This window comes from Fundulus heteroclitus, unplaced genomic scaffold (genome assembly GCF_011125445.2).
Source record: "Fundulus heteroclitus isolate FHET01 unplaced genomic scaffold, MU-UCD_Fhet_4.1 scaffold_302, whole genome shotgun sequence".
Taxonomy (NCBI): domain Eukaryota; kingdom Metazoa; phylum Chordata; class Actinopteri; order Cyprinodontiformes; family Fundulidae; genus Fundulus; species Fundulus heteroclitus.
Genome location: NW_023396712.1, coordinates 103,528 through 118,646, shown reverse-complemented (window position 1 = coordinate 118,646; position 15,119 = coordinate 103,528). Strand labels below are relative to the sequence as shown.

General features: G+C 38.0%; 1 protein-coding gene across 4 annotated transcripts in view; it reads right to left on the bottom strand.

Moving 5' to 3' along the window:
- The window catches only part of LOC105922772 (zinc finger protein 345), an 82,610-nt gene that overhangs the window by 5,980 nt on the left and 61,511 nt on the right, over positions 1-15,119 (bottom strand). For 2 of the 4 annotated variants that reach the window (XM_036130218.1, XM_036130217.1), the window contains 2 exons: positions 14,217-14,335; positions 9,713-12,230 (listed from right to left, as the gene is read on the bottom strand). In XM_036130218.1, the coding sequence (XP_035986111.1) occupies positions 9,713-9,736 (24 nt within the window). In that variant the 5' untranslated portion in view covers positions 9,737-12,230; positions 14,217-14,335. Of the gene's footprint in view, positions 1-362; positions 472-9,712; positions 12,231-14,216; positions 14,336-14,427; positions 14,481-15,119 lie in introns of those variants that run through there. The other 2 variants (XM_036130215.1, XM_036130219.1) reach the window with 2 other exon arrangements.

Below are 15,119 nucleotides of genomic sequence, written 5' to 3'. Positions count from 1 at the left end.
TTTTTTGTTTTATCGATATATTATGTCGTTTTGTCATTATGTCCGGTCTGTGTTATGTCCTGGCTGCACCCCAGCATGGAAATATGCTGCGCTCTCATGTTCTCCGCCTACTGGGCAGGATTTAGCTGATCTTGCTTTAAAAGATTGTGATCTATTCAAAGTTCTGGAGATGTGTGCTACATTTCTATTTTATCTCGGTTAGCAATATTCTGGATAAAAAGAAACAGAAACCGCGATAAATGAAGCAAACAACCGAGCTGTGAACAAACACGTCCTGCTTCCTCCGCGGCATCAACTAGTTCCTGATCATATTCTCTGTTTTCCAGCATTAGTTCATCCAGACCAGCGTCCAGTTAACATACCTGGAGGTTCTGACCCGGTTCGGGTTCTCCAGCTGCTATCCAGCAGTCTGAGCTGATGCTCGGTCTCTTCCTCCTCCTGGACAGTTACAAGGTGGGCTTTCTATCACCTGAAGAACATTTCTAGGATTAAAGGACTGATGTCTCAGCAGGATCTGGAAAAACTAATCCATGCGTTTATTTTTAGTTGAATAAATTACTGCAACGGTGTCTTCACAGGTCTGCCTAAAAAGTGGATCAGACAGCTGCAGCTGATCCAGAACGCTGCTGCCCGCGTCCTCACTAAGACTAAGAAAGTAGAGCACATAACCCCAGTTCTAAAGTCCTTCCATGGCTCCCTGTATCTCAGAGAATAGACTTTAAAATACTTCTGATAGTCTATAAATCCTTAAATGGCTTAGCACCTAAATACATTACAGACTTGTTATCGGTGTATCAACCATCCAGACCACTCAGGTCTTCTGGCTCCAGCCTACTCTGCATACCTAGAACCAGAACTAAACAAGGAGAAGCAGCATTTACTTCCTATGCTCCACTGATCTGGAACAAACTTCCAGAAAATTGTAAAGGTGCGGAAAGCCTGAGTTCTTTTAAATCAAAATTAAAAACACATCTGTTTAGGATTGCCTTCAACTGTTCTAGTTAACTGAATCACCACTTCTTTGTTCTAATTTCTATCTACATTTTATTCCTACTTGCTTTTATTCTGTTTTATTTTGCTATATTTTAATAATGTAAAGCACTTTGCATTGTCCCTGTACTGAATTGTGCTATATAAATAAAGTTGCCTTGCCTTTGCCTTGCCTGGACGATGGTTCTAAATATTTCTTCAGCAGTTAGTCGCTCTCTGGAGATGAAGCGAAGATATTGTTGCTGCAGACGCTGAAATATTCAGTTTACAGCAAAAATAGACTTCTGACCGACGATGAACAAGCAAACCTGGAAGCTAACGCTGCTAGCGCGTTGTTGTTTACTTCCGCCGGAAGTGTCACACGGAGATTTACAGCAGAAACAGTTCTGGCCTTTTAGGTTCCGTCTCCAACCAAAATCGTTTGTTTTTCTCCAGATATTTTAGCTCCACGCATGATTTTAGTGTCTGAATGAACTAAAATATAAGATGAAAAATCATGAAACATGGTGATAAACATATAAAGACATGGGAATCTTAAAGATGAGAAAATCTAGGACATAAAATGTATAATAATGAACAATTTATATTATATTAGGGACAGATTTACTGGAAATGTAAGAATGTGAGTCAACATATGAAGCAAAAACAAGGAGACCACAGGGGCCTGTAAATGTTACCAAACATAGAAATTACTCTAAATAAGGAAATAAATAACGTGAACAGTCATACTCAAGAAGATAAATAATTAAATATAATTAAGTACAAAACACATTTGCATGTATGAATGTATCATATCTCAAAACACCTATCAGCTTTGTGAGAACTGATTAAAAGACTTCTTGAAACCACAAAGTATTCAAGAATAATACATAAATACGCACACACACACACCAATCAATCTATCTATCTATCTATCTATCTATCTATCTATCTATCTCTCTCTCTCTCTCTCTCTCTCTCTCTCTCTCTCTCTATATATATATATATATATATATATATATATATATATATATATATATATATATTTATATATATATTTGCCTTGCCTAAATATCTTGGACTCTTGTTTAGGAATGAGGGGAAGATGGAGCGGGAGATCGACAGGCGGATTGGTGCAGCGTCTGCTGTGAAGCGAGCGCTGTACCGATCCGTTGTGGTGAAGAGAGAGCTGAGCCAAAAGGCCAAGCTCTCGATTTACCGGTCGATCTACGTTCCTACCCTCATCTATGGTCACGAGCTTTGGGTCGTGACCGAAAGAACGAGATCCCGGATACAAGCGGCTGAAATGAGTTTTCTCCGTAGTGTGTCTGGGCTCTCCCTTAGAGATAGGGTGAGGAGCTCAGTCATCCGGGGAGGACTCAGAGTAGAGCCGCTGCTCCTCCACGTCGAGAGGAGCCAGTTGAGGTGGCTCGGGCATCTGGTCAGGATGCCTCCTGGACGCCTCCCTGGTGAGGTGTTCCGGGCACGTCCCACCGGGAGGAGGCCCAGGGGAAGACCCAGGACACGCTGGAGGGACTATGTCTCTCTGCTGGGAACGCCTTGGGATTCCTCCTGAGGAGCTGGACCAAGTGGCCGGGGAGAGGGACGTCTGGGCCTCCCTACTGAAACTGCTACCCCCGCCACCCGACCCCGGATAAGAGGAAGAGGATGGATGGATGGAAAATTTATTGTTTTCCTTTAGTCTGTTTTTTTTTTTTATTTAATTTATGTGGATTATGTCTCTTGGTAATGTTTGTGTCTTCTCACAAAGCATCTAATGTTTTAATGTTTTGTTTATGTTTATAAAAGAAAAAAATGAAATAAATGTTAGGAATGGATCTTGTCAATGGCTACATGCTGGATATGTGATCACGAGAGAATTCCAATATATGCCTTTTAATTTTCCCAATGTTCTAAAATAATAAAAAAATATAAGAAAATGTAATAAAATGATTTGGATTATTTTAAAGACTCCCTAACAATAAACAAACTGCATAATTTAATAGGCCTTCAGTCAATGCAAGATTTCTCAATCTTTCAGTAACTTACTTATCCAGGGGAAAAGGAAACACAAAGCTGAAGAGTTTATCTATAAATAGTCATATTTTAAATGTTTACTACATTAGTCATCTTAAATATGACATCAAATAGAAAAATATACTTCAAAAGAAAACACATGAACAAAGCAAAGCTTTATTTTGAGGGAACCTTTGCAAAATGTGGATACTTTACAGAAATGTGACAGACAAAACAACTCAGAACCAAGTGCAGGATCAGTGAGAGAATCCAAGAATAGAAACAAGAATATAAAACAAAAAGTTTTATATTCCTTACACAGATCCCTCTTCTGTGAGACACATTTCTGCATGATCTCTTTGTATGGTCACCAGCAAGGAGCTCCACTTCACACCCCTATGATGAAATGATGATGAGGGCTTGCCAATTATTAATAAAAAAAAAACATTTCACAAAACGAAGGTAACTAGCCCACACAAATAACGCCCCAAAAACCAGAGTCCAGACATTTTGTTGGAGATAAAGCCATTTGCCATTAAAGGCCACATATCTATCTTTGACAGGCTCATGTTTGTCTGAGTCAGGAGTGGAGGTCTGTACCTGGAAGAACGGGTTTCTTTGTGATAACACATCCTGGGTCCATGGTGGAAAGGGGCAACTTCCTGTCTCAGAAGTTGTCTCCAGAGTCACGATCATGTAGGAGGCATGTGTATTATCTGAAATGTTTTTTAAAAAAAAGGGTCTGTAGTCAGCTCTGAGATCCTTCCAGGTCAGTGCACTGATATGTAGATTTTGATAAATAAATTAAAAAAAACAATCCTTGGTTCAACTAAGTCTTTGTCAAATAATTTTTTTTCCTGGAATGTCCTCACATTGGCAGGTTGAAGATGATGGAGGTGGTGCTGCTAACAGGGTTCAGATGAACTTCTTAAAGGGTGTTACCTTTTATTGCCACAATATGTTTGCTCAGTAATAAACTGGTGCAAATGAAATGATCCACTCAATCCAATCAATTTAGAATAATAGTAAACTTATTATAACTGGGAATAAACTGAATTTCTTTGACCCATAGAACTGCAACTGAATTCGAACAAATGCAGCCCAGTAGAAACCCATTTGACATGATAGATTTACTAATGTATTACTTTCCAAATCAGATATATTTGCTCTGAAAAGCTCTTTGAGATAGCATCTGTTTTGAATTTTGCCTTAAAAACTACCTTGAACTACTTGAAACCTTCTCACCCATGCGGGTTCTGCTGTGACGAGCCAAATAACCAATCTGTCTACAAGTTGCATCACACGGCTTCTTACATGTTTGTCCAAAAGTGAAGTTTTTAAGTTTTACTATTTCAAAATGATTTGCCAGACAAAACAAAACAGCTTTTCACCTGTGTGATTTCGAAGGTGACACTTCAAATAGAAATTTTGTTGAAAAGATTTTTCACACAAATATCAAGAGTAAGGTTTCTCACTTGTGTGAGTTCTAAGGTGGCGTTTGAAATAGGATTTTTTTTTTCCCAAAATATATTTAAGTTTTAATTGTTTAAGTAGACATCTTGAACAGTGTATACAATATGACAACAGAAATAATAGCATTCCTTGTTCACACCAAAGTGAAGTACAGACAAAAACAGTAAAAAAAAAGAAAGAAAAAAAAAGACTAACAAATGTCCTCTCATAGTATCTGTTCTAGTACAGCTGGTCACCTTTCACTTTATATTGGGAATTAAGTTTAACAGTAAAAGTCCTTCAATAAATTGTCTTTGAGAACTGCAATACACTTGCTCTTCAATCATTATCACCGTCTTCTGAAATATTTAAATGCTTGACATATGTGATGAAGGAATTCCAGATAGATTCAAACAGGTCCTGTTTGCCCTTCAATATATACGTAATTCTTTCCAAAGGGAGGACAGATAACATCTGCTGCAGCCATAGGTTGATGGTCGGTCTGCGAATCTTCTTCCAACAGATCGATATACACCTCTTTGCATTAAGTAAACTTAAGTTTATAAACACTTGTTCATTTTTTGTATAAGTATGTTTTCTTTTTTTTTTTTTTTTTTTTTTTTCTCCCAGTGTCCTGTCTAGCAAAGTGGCAATAAAAATTGATATCTTAATGCCAAATAGAGCTCGACAGATTTTACTTTCACAAGTGGAGCAAACAGCTTTCGCCATAATGCTCCGCTTGATTTGTGCGTGTAAATAGCTTTATTGTGATTCCTGCAGGGAGAATTTCAAATTATATGGACACTACAATGGGAAAGTAGGAGAGTAAAAGAAAAACAAGAAGAGAAAAAAAAGAGAAAGAAGAGGTGAAAGAAAGAAGAGATAAAAGGAAGAGAATGATAAAACTTCCTCTGTCTGCTCCATCACCTGGAAAGAGACACAAAAAGAACAGCACAACCAACAGACATAAAGCAACAGATACAATCGTGTAACACCTTGATACCATTGCTAAATCATATGTATTATTATTTAAGCTGACATGTGTAATGTGATACCTAAAAAAAAAAGTAAAAGAAAGTAAATAAATTATAGCCTTTCTATATATAAGTGAACATTTAATACCTGGGACCCAGCACCTGTGGGAGATTGTGAGAGTGCACTAGTTTAGGTGAAAATTATCCAGAAGGAAATGGCTTGATAGTGATTGTGGAGAACCGAAGACCCACCTTCCCCGAGCACAGAGGCAGGGGTCAGGGAACCCATAACCCCGGAAGAGCCAGAACCACTAACACAAATAGCTTTGGCTCGAAGATTATCTGTTTGGAAATTATTTTTTCAATGGTATGCTTTACCTCTTTCCAGAACTGTATAATTTCCCTGCACTGCCACATACAGTGGACCAGAGTTCCTCTGCCTTCTGTGCATTTTGGACATACATCAGGTATCTCCTTGTTATATCTGTTGAGGTCCACCGGTGTTATGTACACCCGCATTAACCACTTAAATTGAATAAGCTTAAGGGCTGTATTAATAGAGCTGGTGTGGGCCCATTTACAAGCTGTCTGCCAATCTTCTTCTACTAACTCTATCGATAAGTCTTCTTTCCAAGCCTGAAGTCTATCCTGAGATCCCTCTGAAGTATGCGACATCATTAAGTGATAAAAGTCGGTTATGATTCCTTTCTTCAAACTGTCCTTCGTTAACATTTTTTCTAACATTGACATGACAGGCTTTGTTAACTCATTGTTCTGATTTGTTCGTATGAAGTTCCTAAGTTGGAGATATTTGAAGAAATGTTTCTTATCCAGATGAAATTTATGCTGTAAATCCTGAAAGCTCATTAGTATGTCTGAGTCTGACTCATAACAATTGTGAATCATTTGGAGTCCTTTGTCTTTCCATAGTTTGTAGTTGGGTCAGTTCTTCCAGGTACAAAGAGCTGGTTTCCCCACACCGGGCTGAATAAAGACAGACTATTTGATTCGTTTAAGGTTCTTCTTACATCTTTCCACACTCTTATCATATTTTTAAGAAATTGATTTTTAGCGTGTTTTAGAAGCTTTAGTATCGAATTTGAATACAAGTATGAGGGGAGAGTTAAATTTAAATTCTGAGTCTCCATTTCAATCCAATGTAGAGAATGGTTACTGTAGTAAAACATCATAGACCTTAGCTGGACAGCATAATAATACAAGCGGAAATTCGGGCACTTTAAGCCTCCCCGGTCATAAGGGAGATACAGTAGAGACAGACGCAGTCTGGGCTTCCTGTTGTTCCATAAGAAACGTAACATCTTCTTCTTTATTTGTGAGAAGAATTCAGGAGGAGGCGGAAGAGCAACATTCTGAAACACATAAAGCACCTTTGGCAATATATTCATTTTAATTATATTTATTCTTCCAACTAAAGATATTGGTAAGGTCATCCATCTTTCAAATAACTTGTCTACTTCATTCAATATGTGATTGTAATTTGACACAACGACCTGATCAAGGTCAGAAAAGATTTGTACCCCTAAATATTTGAAATCGCTGACTATTTTGAACTGCAAGACATCTGAGGGAGGGTTGTTTCTTTCATTTGCGTTCATTAAGAGAATAGAAGACTTGTTTTTGTTTATTTTGTATCCAGAAATTTCACTAAATGATTTAATTATTTCCATGATAGTTTGTATTGATCGATTTAATTTTGATATGAACAAAATCACATCATCTGCAAACAAAGAAATCCTGTGCTCTGTAGGTCCAACAGTGATTCCAGTGAGATGAGGGTTTGAGCGAATCGCAATAGCAAAGGGCTCTATTGCCAGAGTGAATAGTAAAGGCGATAAAGGGCAGCCCTGCCTACAGCCTCTATTAATCTTTATTGGTTTGGAAATATTTCTATTAGTTAATATTTCAGCTGAGGCATTACTGTATAATATTTTGACCCATTTTACAAAGTTGTTTCCACAGTTGAAATTACCCATAACTTGAAAAAGATAATCCCAGTGGACTCTGTCGAATGCCTTTTCGGCATCTAATGACAAAAGGGCTGAGTCTGGGGCACCTTTATTATAGTGAATTATATTTAATAGTCTCCTCACGTTATGAAAGCCTTGCCTCCCCAAAATAAACCCATTTTGGTCTTGATCAGTTATCTTTGTTAAAACTTTTTGCAATCGTCGTGCTAACAACTTGGAGATTATTTTTAGGTCTGAATTCAATAAACTAATCGGCCTAAAGTTCTCACATTTATTTGGAGCTCTACCTGGCTTCGGCAGTAGGATTATCATGGCGGCATTTATTGAGGAAGGTAAATAATTTGAGTGAAAATTTTCTTTAAACATATCTAATAATGGGGACAGGAGCTTGTCTTTGAGGATCTTATATAAATCTATTGGAATTCCATCTGGGCCTGCTCTTTTCCCTAGTTGCATATTGTCAATGGCTTGTCCTATTTCTTCTGTTGTAATATCTTGATCCAAATTATCTTTATCTTCCTTTAAGAGTTTAGGTATATTCAAGTTTTTTAAGAAAGAGTTTATGCTTTCCAAATTTATGTTTGTTTGTGATTTATACAATTCTTCATAGTAGTTCTTGAAGGCTACATTAATTTCTTGGGGATCCTGTAGGGTTAGGTCGTTTGATATAATTGCTGTAATTGGTTGTTTTGTTTCCAACTGTTTTATTTGCCATGCCAGTAATTTGCCTGTTTTGTCACCCTTTTCATAAAATGTTTGTTTGAGACGCAAGAGATTTGCTGCTGCTCTGGAAGCTGAATACTTATCATATTCTGCTCTCAAAGTCAATAATTCCTTTTCTAGTTGTGTGTCATTCCCTTTGTTTACTTTAGCTTGGGTTGCCTTTATTTTATCTTCCAGATGTATTCTATATCGTTCAGTTTGTCTTGATTTAGAGGCTGTATAACTGATAATATGTCCCCTAAGAAAGGCCTTAAACACTTCCCATTTTATACTTGCTGTCGTTTCTGTAGTGTTTGTTAGGAAGAATTCATCAGTCTGCTTTCTTATATACTCCACAAAATTTCGGTCTTGTAGCCATTTATGCTGAAATTGCCATCTTGGTGTATCTCTCTTTAATTGATCATCTTTGTAGCTCAAAAAACATGGAGCATGATCAGAAATTGCAATATTGTCATAGGAGCAGTCCTGAATTCTAAACTTTAATTCTGTGGAAATTAAAAAGTAATCTATTCTGGAGTAAGTTTTGAAAGTACTTGAGTAACAGGAGTATGTTTTATTAGTTGGGTTTTTTTCTCTCCAAACATCTAGCAGCTTCAGCTCCTTCATCATACAATGAATTGCTGCTCTACAGTTAGAATGTGATTGGTCTTGTCCAGTTGATCTGTCCAGGGTTTAATGTACAATTGAAGTCTCCCCCTATTATATGTAATCCTTTAAGCGTCGAAAGAGTGAGGAGTAGGTTGTTGTAAAAGTTACTGTCATCCTCATTGGGTCCATATATATTGGTTAGAATTAAATTTTCCGACATTAAAGAGCCTTGGAGAATTAAGTACCTTCCTCTTTTATCTTTAATAATGTTTTTAATTTGCAGGGGCACTGAATCATGTATTAGAGTCATAACTCCTCTAGAATGAGTTGAGAATGGTGCCGTATATATGTTGCCCCTCCACCTCCTCCTAACCTTTAAGATGTTCTCATCAAGAAGATGTGTTTCCTGAAGAAATATAATCTTAGAGTCCATTTCTTTCAGTCTATTCATAACCTGCTTGACTTTTTGGAGACGTTGAAGTCCCCTGCAGTTCCATGAAACAAAATTAAATTTTACAGTTTGAGGCATAAAGTAATAGAGGTAGTTGGACGCTTTACTGTATAGAAATGAGAGGCACAACAAAGTCGGATGCTAGAACATACATCCAATACACAAACCGAAAAAAAACCCCTTTCTACCATTTCCCTTCTCCACACTGGGAGAATCCCACCCACATACATTAGACTCCCCTTATAGCAAAAAGCCGATCCACAACCAGTGAGGATCTGCAAAACCACTATTCTGCAGGAAATGCCCTTGTTGTTGCTTATAGCTTACGATTCCTGCCCACTGAAATTGAAAAAATATCTTTAGGGACTGTGTTACCTTACGCTTTTTTAATATAAATTTGCTAACGTGGATATGTAACATGTTAAGGAACATTGAAATATAACCAATCAAGTCAACATATTGAATTACCAAGAAGATTCCCAGATAACATGAGACCGCTTTAACTATATGGTATCATATGATGGATTTCAATGATACAAAGTTTATCTTACTTTACACTCCATCTGAAGCTTCATTCTTTACTTAGTGTTCTATGGGTCCTGAGCCCCCTTGGATTTTCTTGAGAAACTCCCTTGCGTCCCCAGGTGTTTTGAATGCCTGTGTTTTGTTTTCATGAGTCACTAGAAGCGTTGCAGGATGAGTTATTCCGTTGCGAATGCCCAATTTACGCAGCTCTTCACGGATCGGATCGAACTTTTTCCTCAGCTGGTGAAGCTCGGTGGCCAGGTCGGGGTAGAAGCGGACCCGTTGTTCCTTATAGAAGACGTCCTTCTTTTCCTGTGCAGCTCGAATGACGGCTTGCCTTTCTCGGTGATTGAGGAACCTCATTATCAGGGTTCTTGGTCGGGAAGCTCCGTCCGCTCTCGGTCCTAATCTGTGAGCTCTTTCCAGGCTCACCGAGGGTTGCCGCGCCTCGTTCCCCAACGCCTCCGGTATCCACTTCTCCAAAAAAGCACAAAGATCGGGACCCTCGGCTCCTTCTGGCAAGTACACGAGTCTCAAGTTGTTCAGGCGAGATCTTGTTTCCAAGTCTATGAGTTTGTCTTCCATAGATTTATTTTTAGCCTGCAGGGAGCTCACGTTAGCTTTTAGGTTAGCCACTTCGTCTTCCGCGGTAGAAATGCGGTCCTCCGCCCGTGACATACGTTCATTATAGTCTTTCAGTTCCTGTTTTACATCTTGCATTGTCACCATCACTCCGTCAAGTTTCGCGGAGAATTCGTTTCTCAATGATTCCAGTGCAGCTAGGATTTGATCCGACTTACTATTATCCGGTTCACTTTTCCCTTCATGCGCAGCCATGTTTTTGTCCTTGCTAGCTTCTCCACGGAGGTTGTGCTCGAATAACTTTGTTTGCTTGGATGCTTCTCTTTTCCCTTTATGTTGTCTAGTTGAGCTTGACATTATACATCAGATTGTCCCTTTTTTTATATAAATCTTTGTGGGCAGCGATTATTTTCCCTCTTTTTAAAGCAACAAACTGCTGGGCGATGTGCGATGCGCCTTCTCACATGGCCGCCATAACCGGAAGTCGAAATAGGATTTTTGCTGATAAGATTTATTACAAAACGTACAAGTGTAAGGTTCCTCACCTATGTGAGTTCTAAGGTGAAAATTTAAAACATTCCTTTGTCAAAAAGATTTTCCACACAACTTACAAGAATAAGGCTTTTCACCTGTGTGAATTCTGAAGTGGCGACTCAAATCATGATTTTGTCGAAAAGATTTTTCACACAACGGACAAGAATAAGGCTTGTCATCAGTGTGCGTTTTGAGGTGGCGATACAAAACATTGCTTTGTCGAAAAGATTTTCCACAAAACTTACAAAAATAAGGCTTTTCATTTGTGTGAATTCTGAAGTGACGACTCAAATCGTGATTATGTTGAAAAGATTTTTCACACAACGGACAAGAATAAGGCTTTTTATCTGTGTGAGTTTTAAGGTGACGAGTCAAACTCCTCATGTGCTGAAAAGATTTTCCACACAGCTCACAAGAATAAGGCTTCTCTGTGTGAGTTGTTTTGTGCGTTTTCAAATTACTTGGATGGCTAAAAGATTTACCACATATTTCACAGCAAGATTTATCATTTTTATGGGTTGTTAGTTTTGAATTGTCCACATTGTCCCTGTGATTTCTGGTGTCCTGGTGTCTCTTCTCTGGCTGCAGATTTTTATCTGTACTTGATCCGGAGTCTGAGTCTTTCTGGTTGCTCTCTGACTGATGCTGGTTCTCAATGTCAGAGCAGTTAGCAGAGAGCAATTGTTTCTTGTTTGGTTCTGGAATGTTGTTGTTTTCCTCGTAAGTATGAGTCACCCCACAGTTTTCAGTCTCCTGCTTTACTACAAGCTGCTCCTGATTACTGCAAAGATACCCCTGTTCCTGACCTAAATTAATACTTAGTTGAAATGATTCTTTATCTCCTCTTGATTCTGAGTCTTTTTCATTGCTTCTTTGCAGATATTGGTTTTCAAATTCAGGGCTGTTTGCAGAGAGGTGAGGGTCATTGCTTGGTTCTGGTTCACCCATGTCCTTTTTCTCATAAGTAGGATTCACAACACAGTTGTCAATGTCCTGCTTCAATACAAGCTGATCTTCACCCTGATTACTGCAAAAATCCTCATGTTCATCTTTGATGTTCACAGATTCTAGTTTCTCTTCAATCTGTACAGATTCTGGCTCCTTCTTTGTTTCCATCATATGTCGCAGCTCTGGTTCATTGTGGAATATTTCCCCATAAGCATGAGTCACATTGAAGCTACTGGTCTCCTGCTTCACTAAAAACTGTTCTTTATCCTGAAACACCCACAACTCAATATGTTCTGTCCTAGTTAGTGGTTCTGGCTCTTCTTTTGGCTCAGACATCTGCCGTGTTTCTGATTCTTCCAGTTCTTCTTTTACTTCTATAGAGTTTGGTATCTTGGGGTCAACATTGGAGCTCCTCTCTTCAGTTGTGAGAAGGTGGTCTGTGTGAGTGTGCCAAATAGCAGACATGATGGAGAGGAAGGCCTGGGGGGAAGAAAAACAGTTAAACAACATTAATGTAGTGAATGGTGGGGTTCACAAAGGCTTACATGGTGTAAGAGATTATGAGATTGCAGAGACTGGACTGCAAAGTTGGTTGCCATGAAAATTACAGATAAACGGACTCTGAGGGCAAAGACTCTGACATACTTAGAGAAATAACGGCTGATTAGGGGAAAATGTGTCTGCAAGGACACGTCTGCATTACAGCATGATCTTCTCCACCAATGTGATGAACCGAACACTGATATATTGTCACACCCCCCTGAATAGGTGTACACAATGTTTCCTATTTAATGTCTGTGTGAGAGAACAAATGGGGTTCTCGGGCGCCGGTTGTATTTTATTGTTATGAGAACCCAGTACTGAAGCTGTAAACATCCCGCTGCCTTTTAGATTAAATCTGGTTAAATATAGTTACAGTTTGAAGAGTCTTTTTATTACTACAGAAGTCTACAATAGAAACACCACATTGTCAGATAAAAGAACCAGGGGAGACCGTGAACAGGTCTATTACTTAACAATGGGGACATTCAGCGTGTTTTAAAAATCTTATTGCAAAATAAGTTTTCAATACTTACCCTTGTTATACCAGAAGGTTAAAAATCAATGGTTCCTCATAGAAAAAAAGATAATAAATAAATTGAAATCATACAACTCTTTTTAAATCTTATGCAACAGAGAAACCTCAAAGGTTTGATTGTATAAAGCAGTAAATGCTGACAGGAGAGTGTGCATTAATATAAAATACATAGAGCACATTCACAAGTATGACAAGTAAAAATAAATAAGCAAACGCGAATAATGACAAGGGGGAACTATGGGGAACTACCTTGCCACATGTCAATGTGCCCATGGGCAAGGTACTTAACCCCAAATTGCTCCCCAAGCGCCACACATGGCAGCCCACTGCTCCCCTAGGGGATGGGTTAAAAGCAGAGAACAAATTTCGTTGTAATGTATGTTTCAATGACAATAAAGATGATATATTACTAAATAAAGTGCATTCAAACACTTTAATGCTGTCTGACAATAAATTAATTTTACTAAGTTTCTTCATCATGACACAGATTTCTCAATCCAGTTTTATCGGTTAATTTCTCTCTTTGGATTACTAGAATCACATTAGCGTTTTTTGTCTTACCCTAACCCTCAAGGGACAAAAAGTAGAATATTTAACAAATAATATTATTCTCTTTGCCTAATTTTACATTCATAAATGTCGTTTCACAAAATTCTTAGCAATTTGGATGGTGTCAAAAATTTTGTTTTTGCTTTTTTCTAAGTCTTTAGAAATTGTCACTATGTTCCTGCAAGGAAACTTTTCCCATTAATATTCCAATTTAAATTTGTTATAAACCCCTATTAGTTCCATAATTTAACTCAAAACTTCTTTGTTTAGTTTTTGATATTTCTGTTTTCTACAATGTATTGAAAAAAATATAAATAATGTTTACATTCCTCTGGTGTGACATTGTATCAATATTCCTGTTGCAAAATGACGTATAATTTTTGTTTCTCAGCTAATTTTTCAGTCCTGGCCTTGTCCCAATTTATTAGGGATGTTTAGATGTCATGTCCAAAACAATTAGCATATTTGAAGATTCCATCTTTTGTAATTTATCGATATATTTATGTCGTTTTGTCATTATGTCCGGTCTGTGTTATGTACTGGTTGCACCCCAGCATGGAAATATGCTGCGCTCTCATGTTCTCCGCCTACTGGGCAGGATTTAGCTGCTCTTGCTTTAAAAGATTGTGATCTATTCAAAGTTCTGGAGATGTGTGCATTTCCATTTTATCTCGGTTAGCAATATTCTGGATAAAAAGAAACAGAAACCGCGATAAATGAAGCAAACAACCGAGCTGTGAACAAACACGTCCTGCTTCCTCCGCGGAATCAACTAGTTCCTGATCATATTCTCTGTTTTCCAGCATTAGTTCATCCAGACCAGCGTCCAGTTAACATACCTGGAGGTTCTGACCCGGTTCGGGTTCTCCAGCTGCTATCCAGCAGTCTGAGCTGATGCTCGGTCTCTTCCTCCTCCTGGACGATGGTTCTGAATATTTCTTCAGCAGTTAGTCGCTCTCTGGTGGTGAAGCGAAGATATTGTTGCTGCAGACGCTGAAATATTCAGTTTACAGCAAAAACAGACTTCTGACCGACGATAAACAAGCAAACCTGGAAGCTAACGCTGCTAGCGCCTCGTTGTTCTTCTTCTTTGTGATGTTTAACGGTGGTTGACAAACAACTAGAATGAGCATTACCGCCACCTACTGGTATGGAATGTGATCAAAATGGCTGTATTATATCTAATGTATTTACATGCCATACTGTTTTACACTGATAATACAAATTATTTAATATTCCAATAATAATACTTATTGTATCTAATATTTTAGACTTAGACTTTCTTTATTGTCATTTTGTATATACAGAGTGCATACAGAACGAAATTTCGTTTTCACACAGCTCAGAAAGATTGCAGTAACTCTACAGGATACCTTGCAGTGAATAACAGGATAAAGTGCAGTGATAAATCGCAGTCACTTACAGGATCACTATTTGTTATTTATAAAAGTATTCTCTTTCCTAAACTTCTATGTTTACTTCCTTATTTAATAAAGGTATCACACCCTCCTACTATCTCTGTTTACGTTTATTTTCTAATCTATGAATATATTCCCTGAATCTTAATCCATTGGCTAATAACATTCTTTTGAATCATTAACATCTGGTTTTAATTACCAGACGTTCCTGATCTTCCATCTGTCCCCAACCTCTTAATCTTTTCCCAAAGTTACTTCTTTAAGTCCCAAAAACGTTTCGGCTCCTCTTGCACTAATTCTTATTTTCTTAGCTTAATCAGTGCA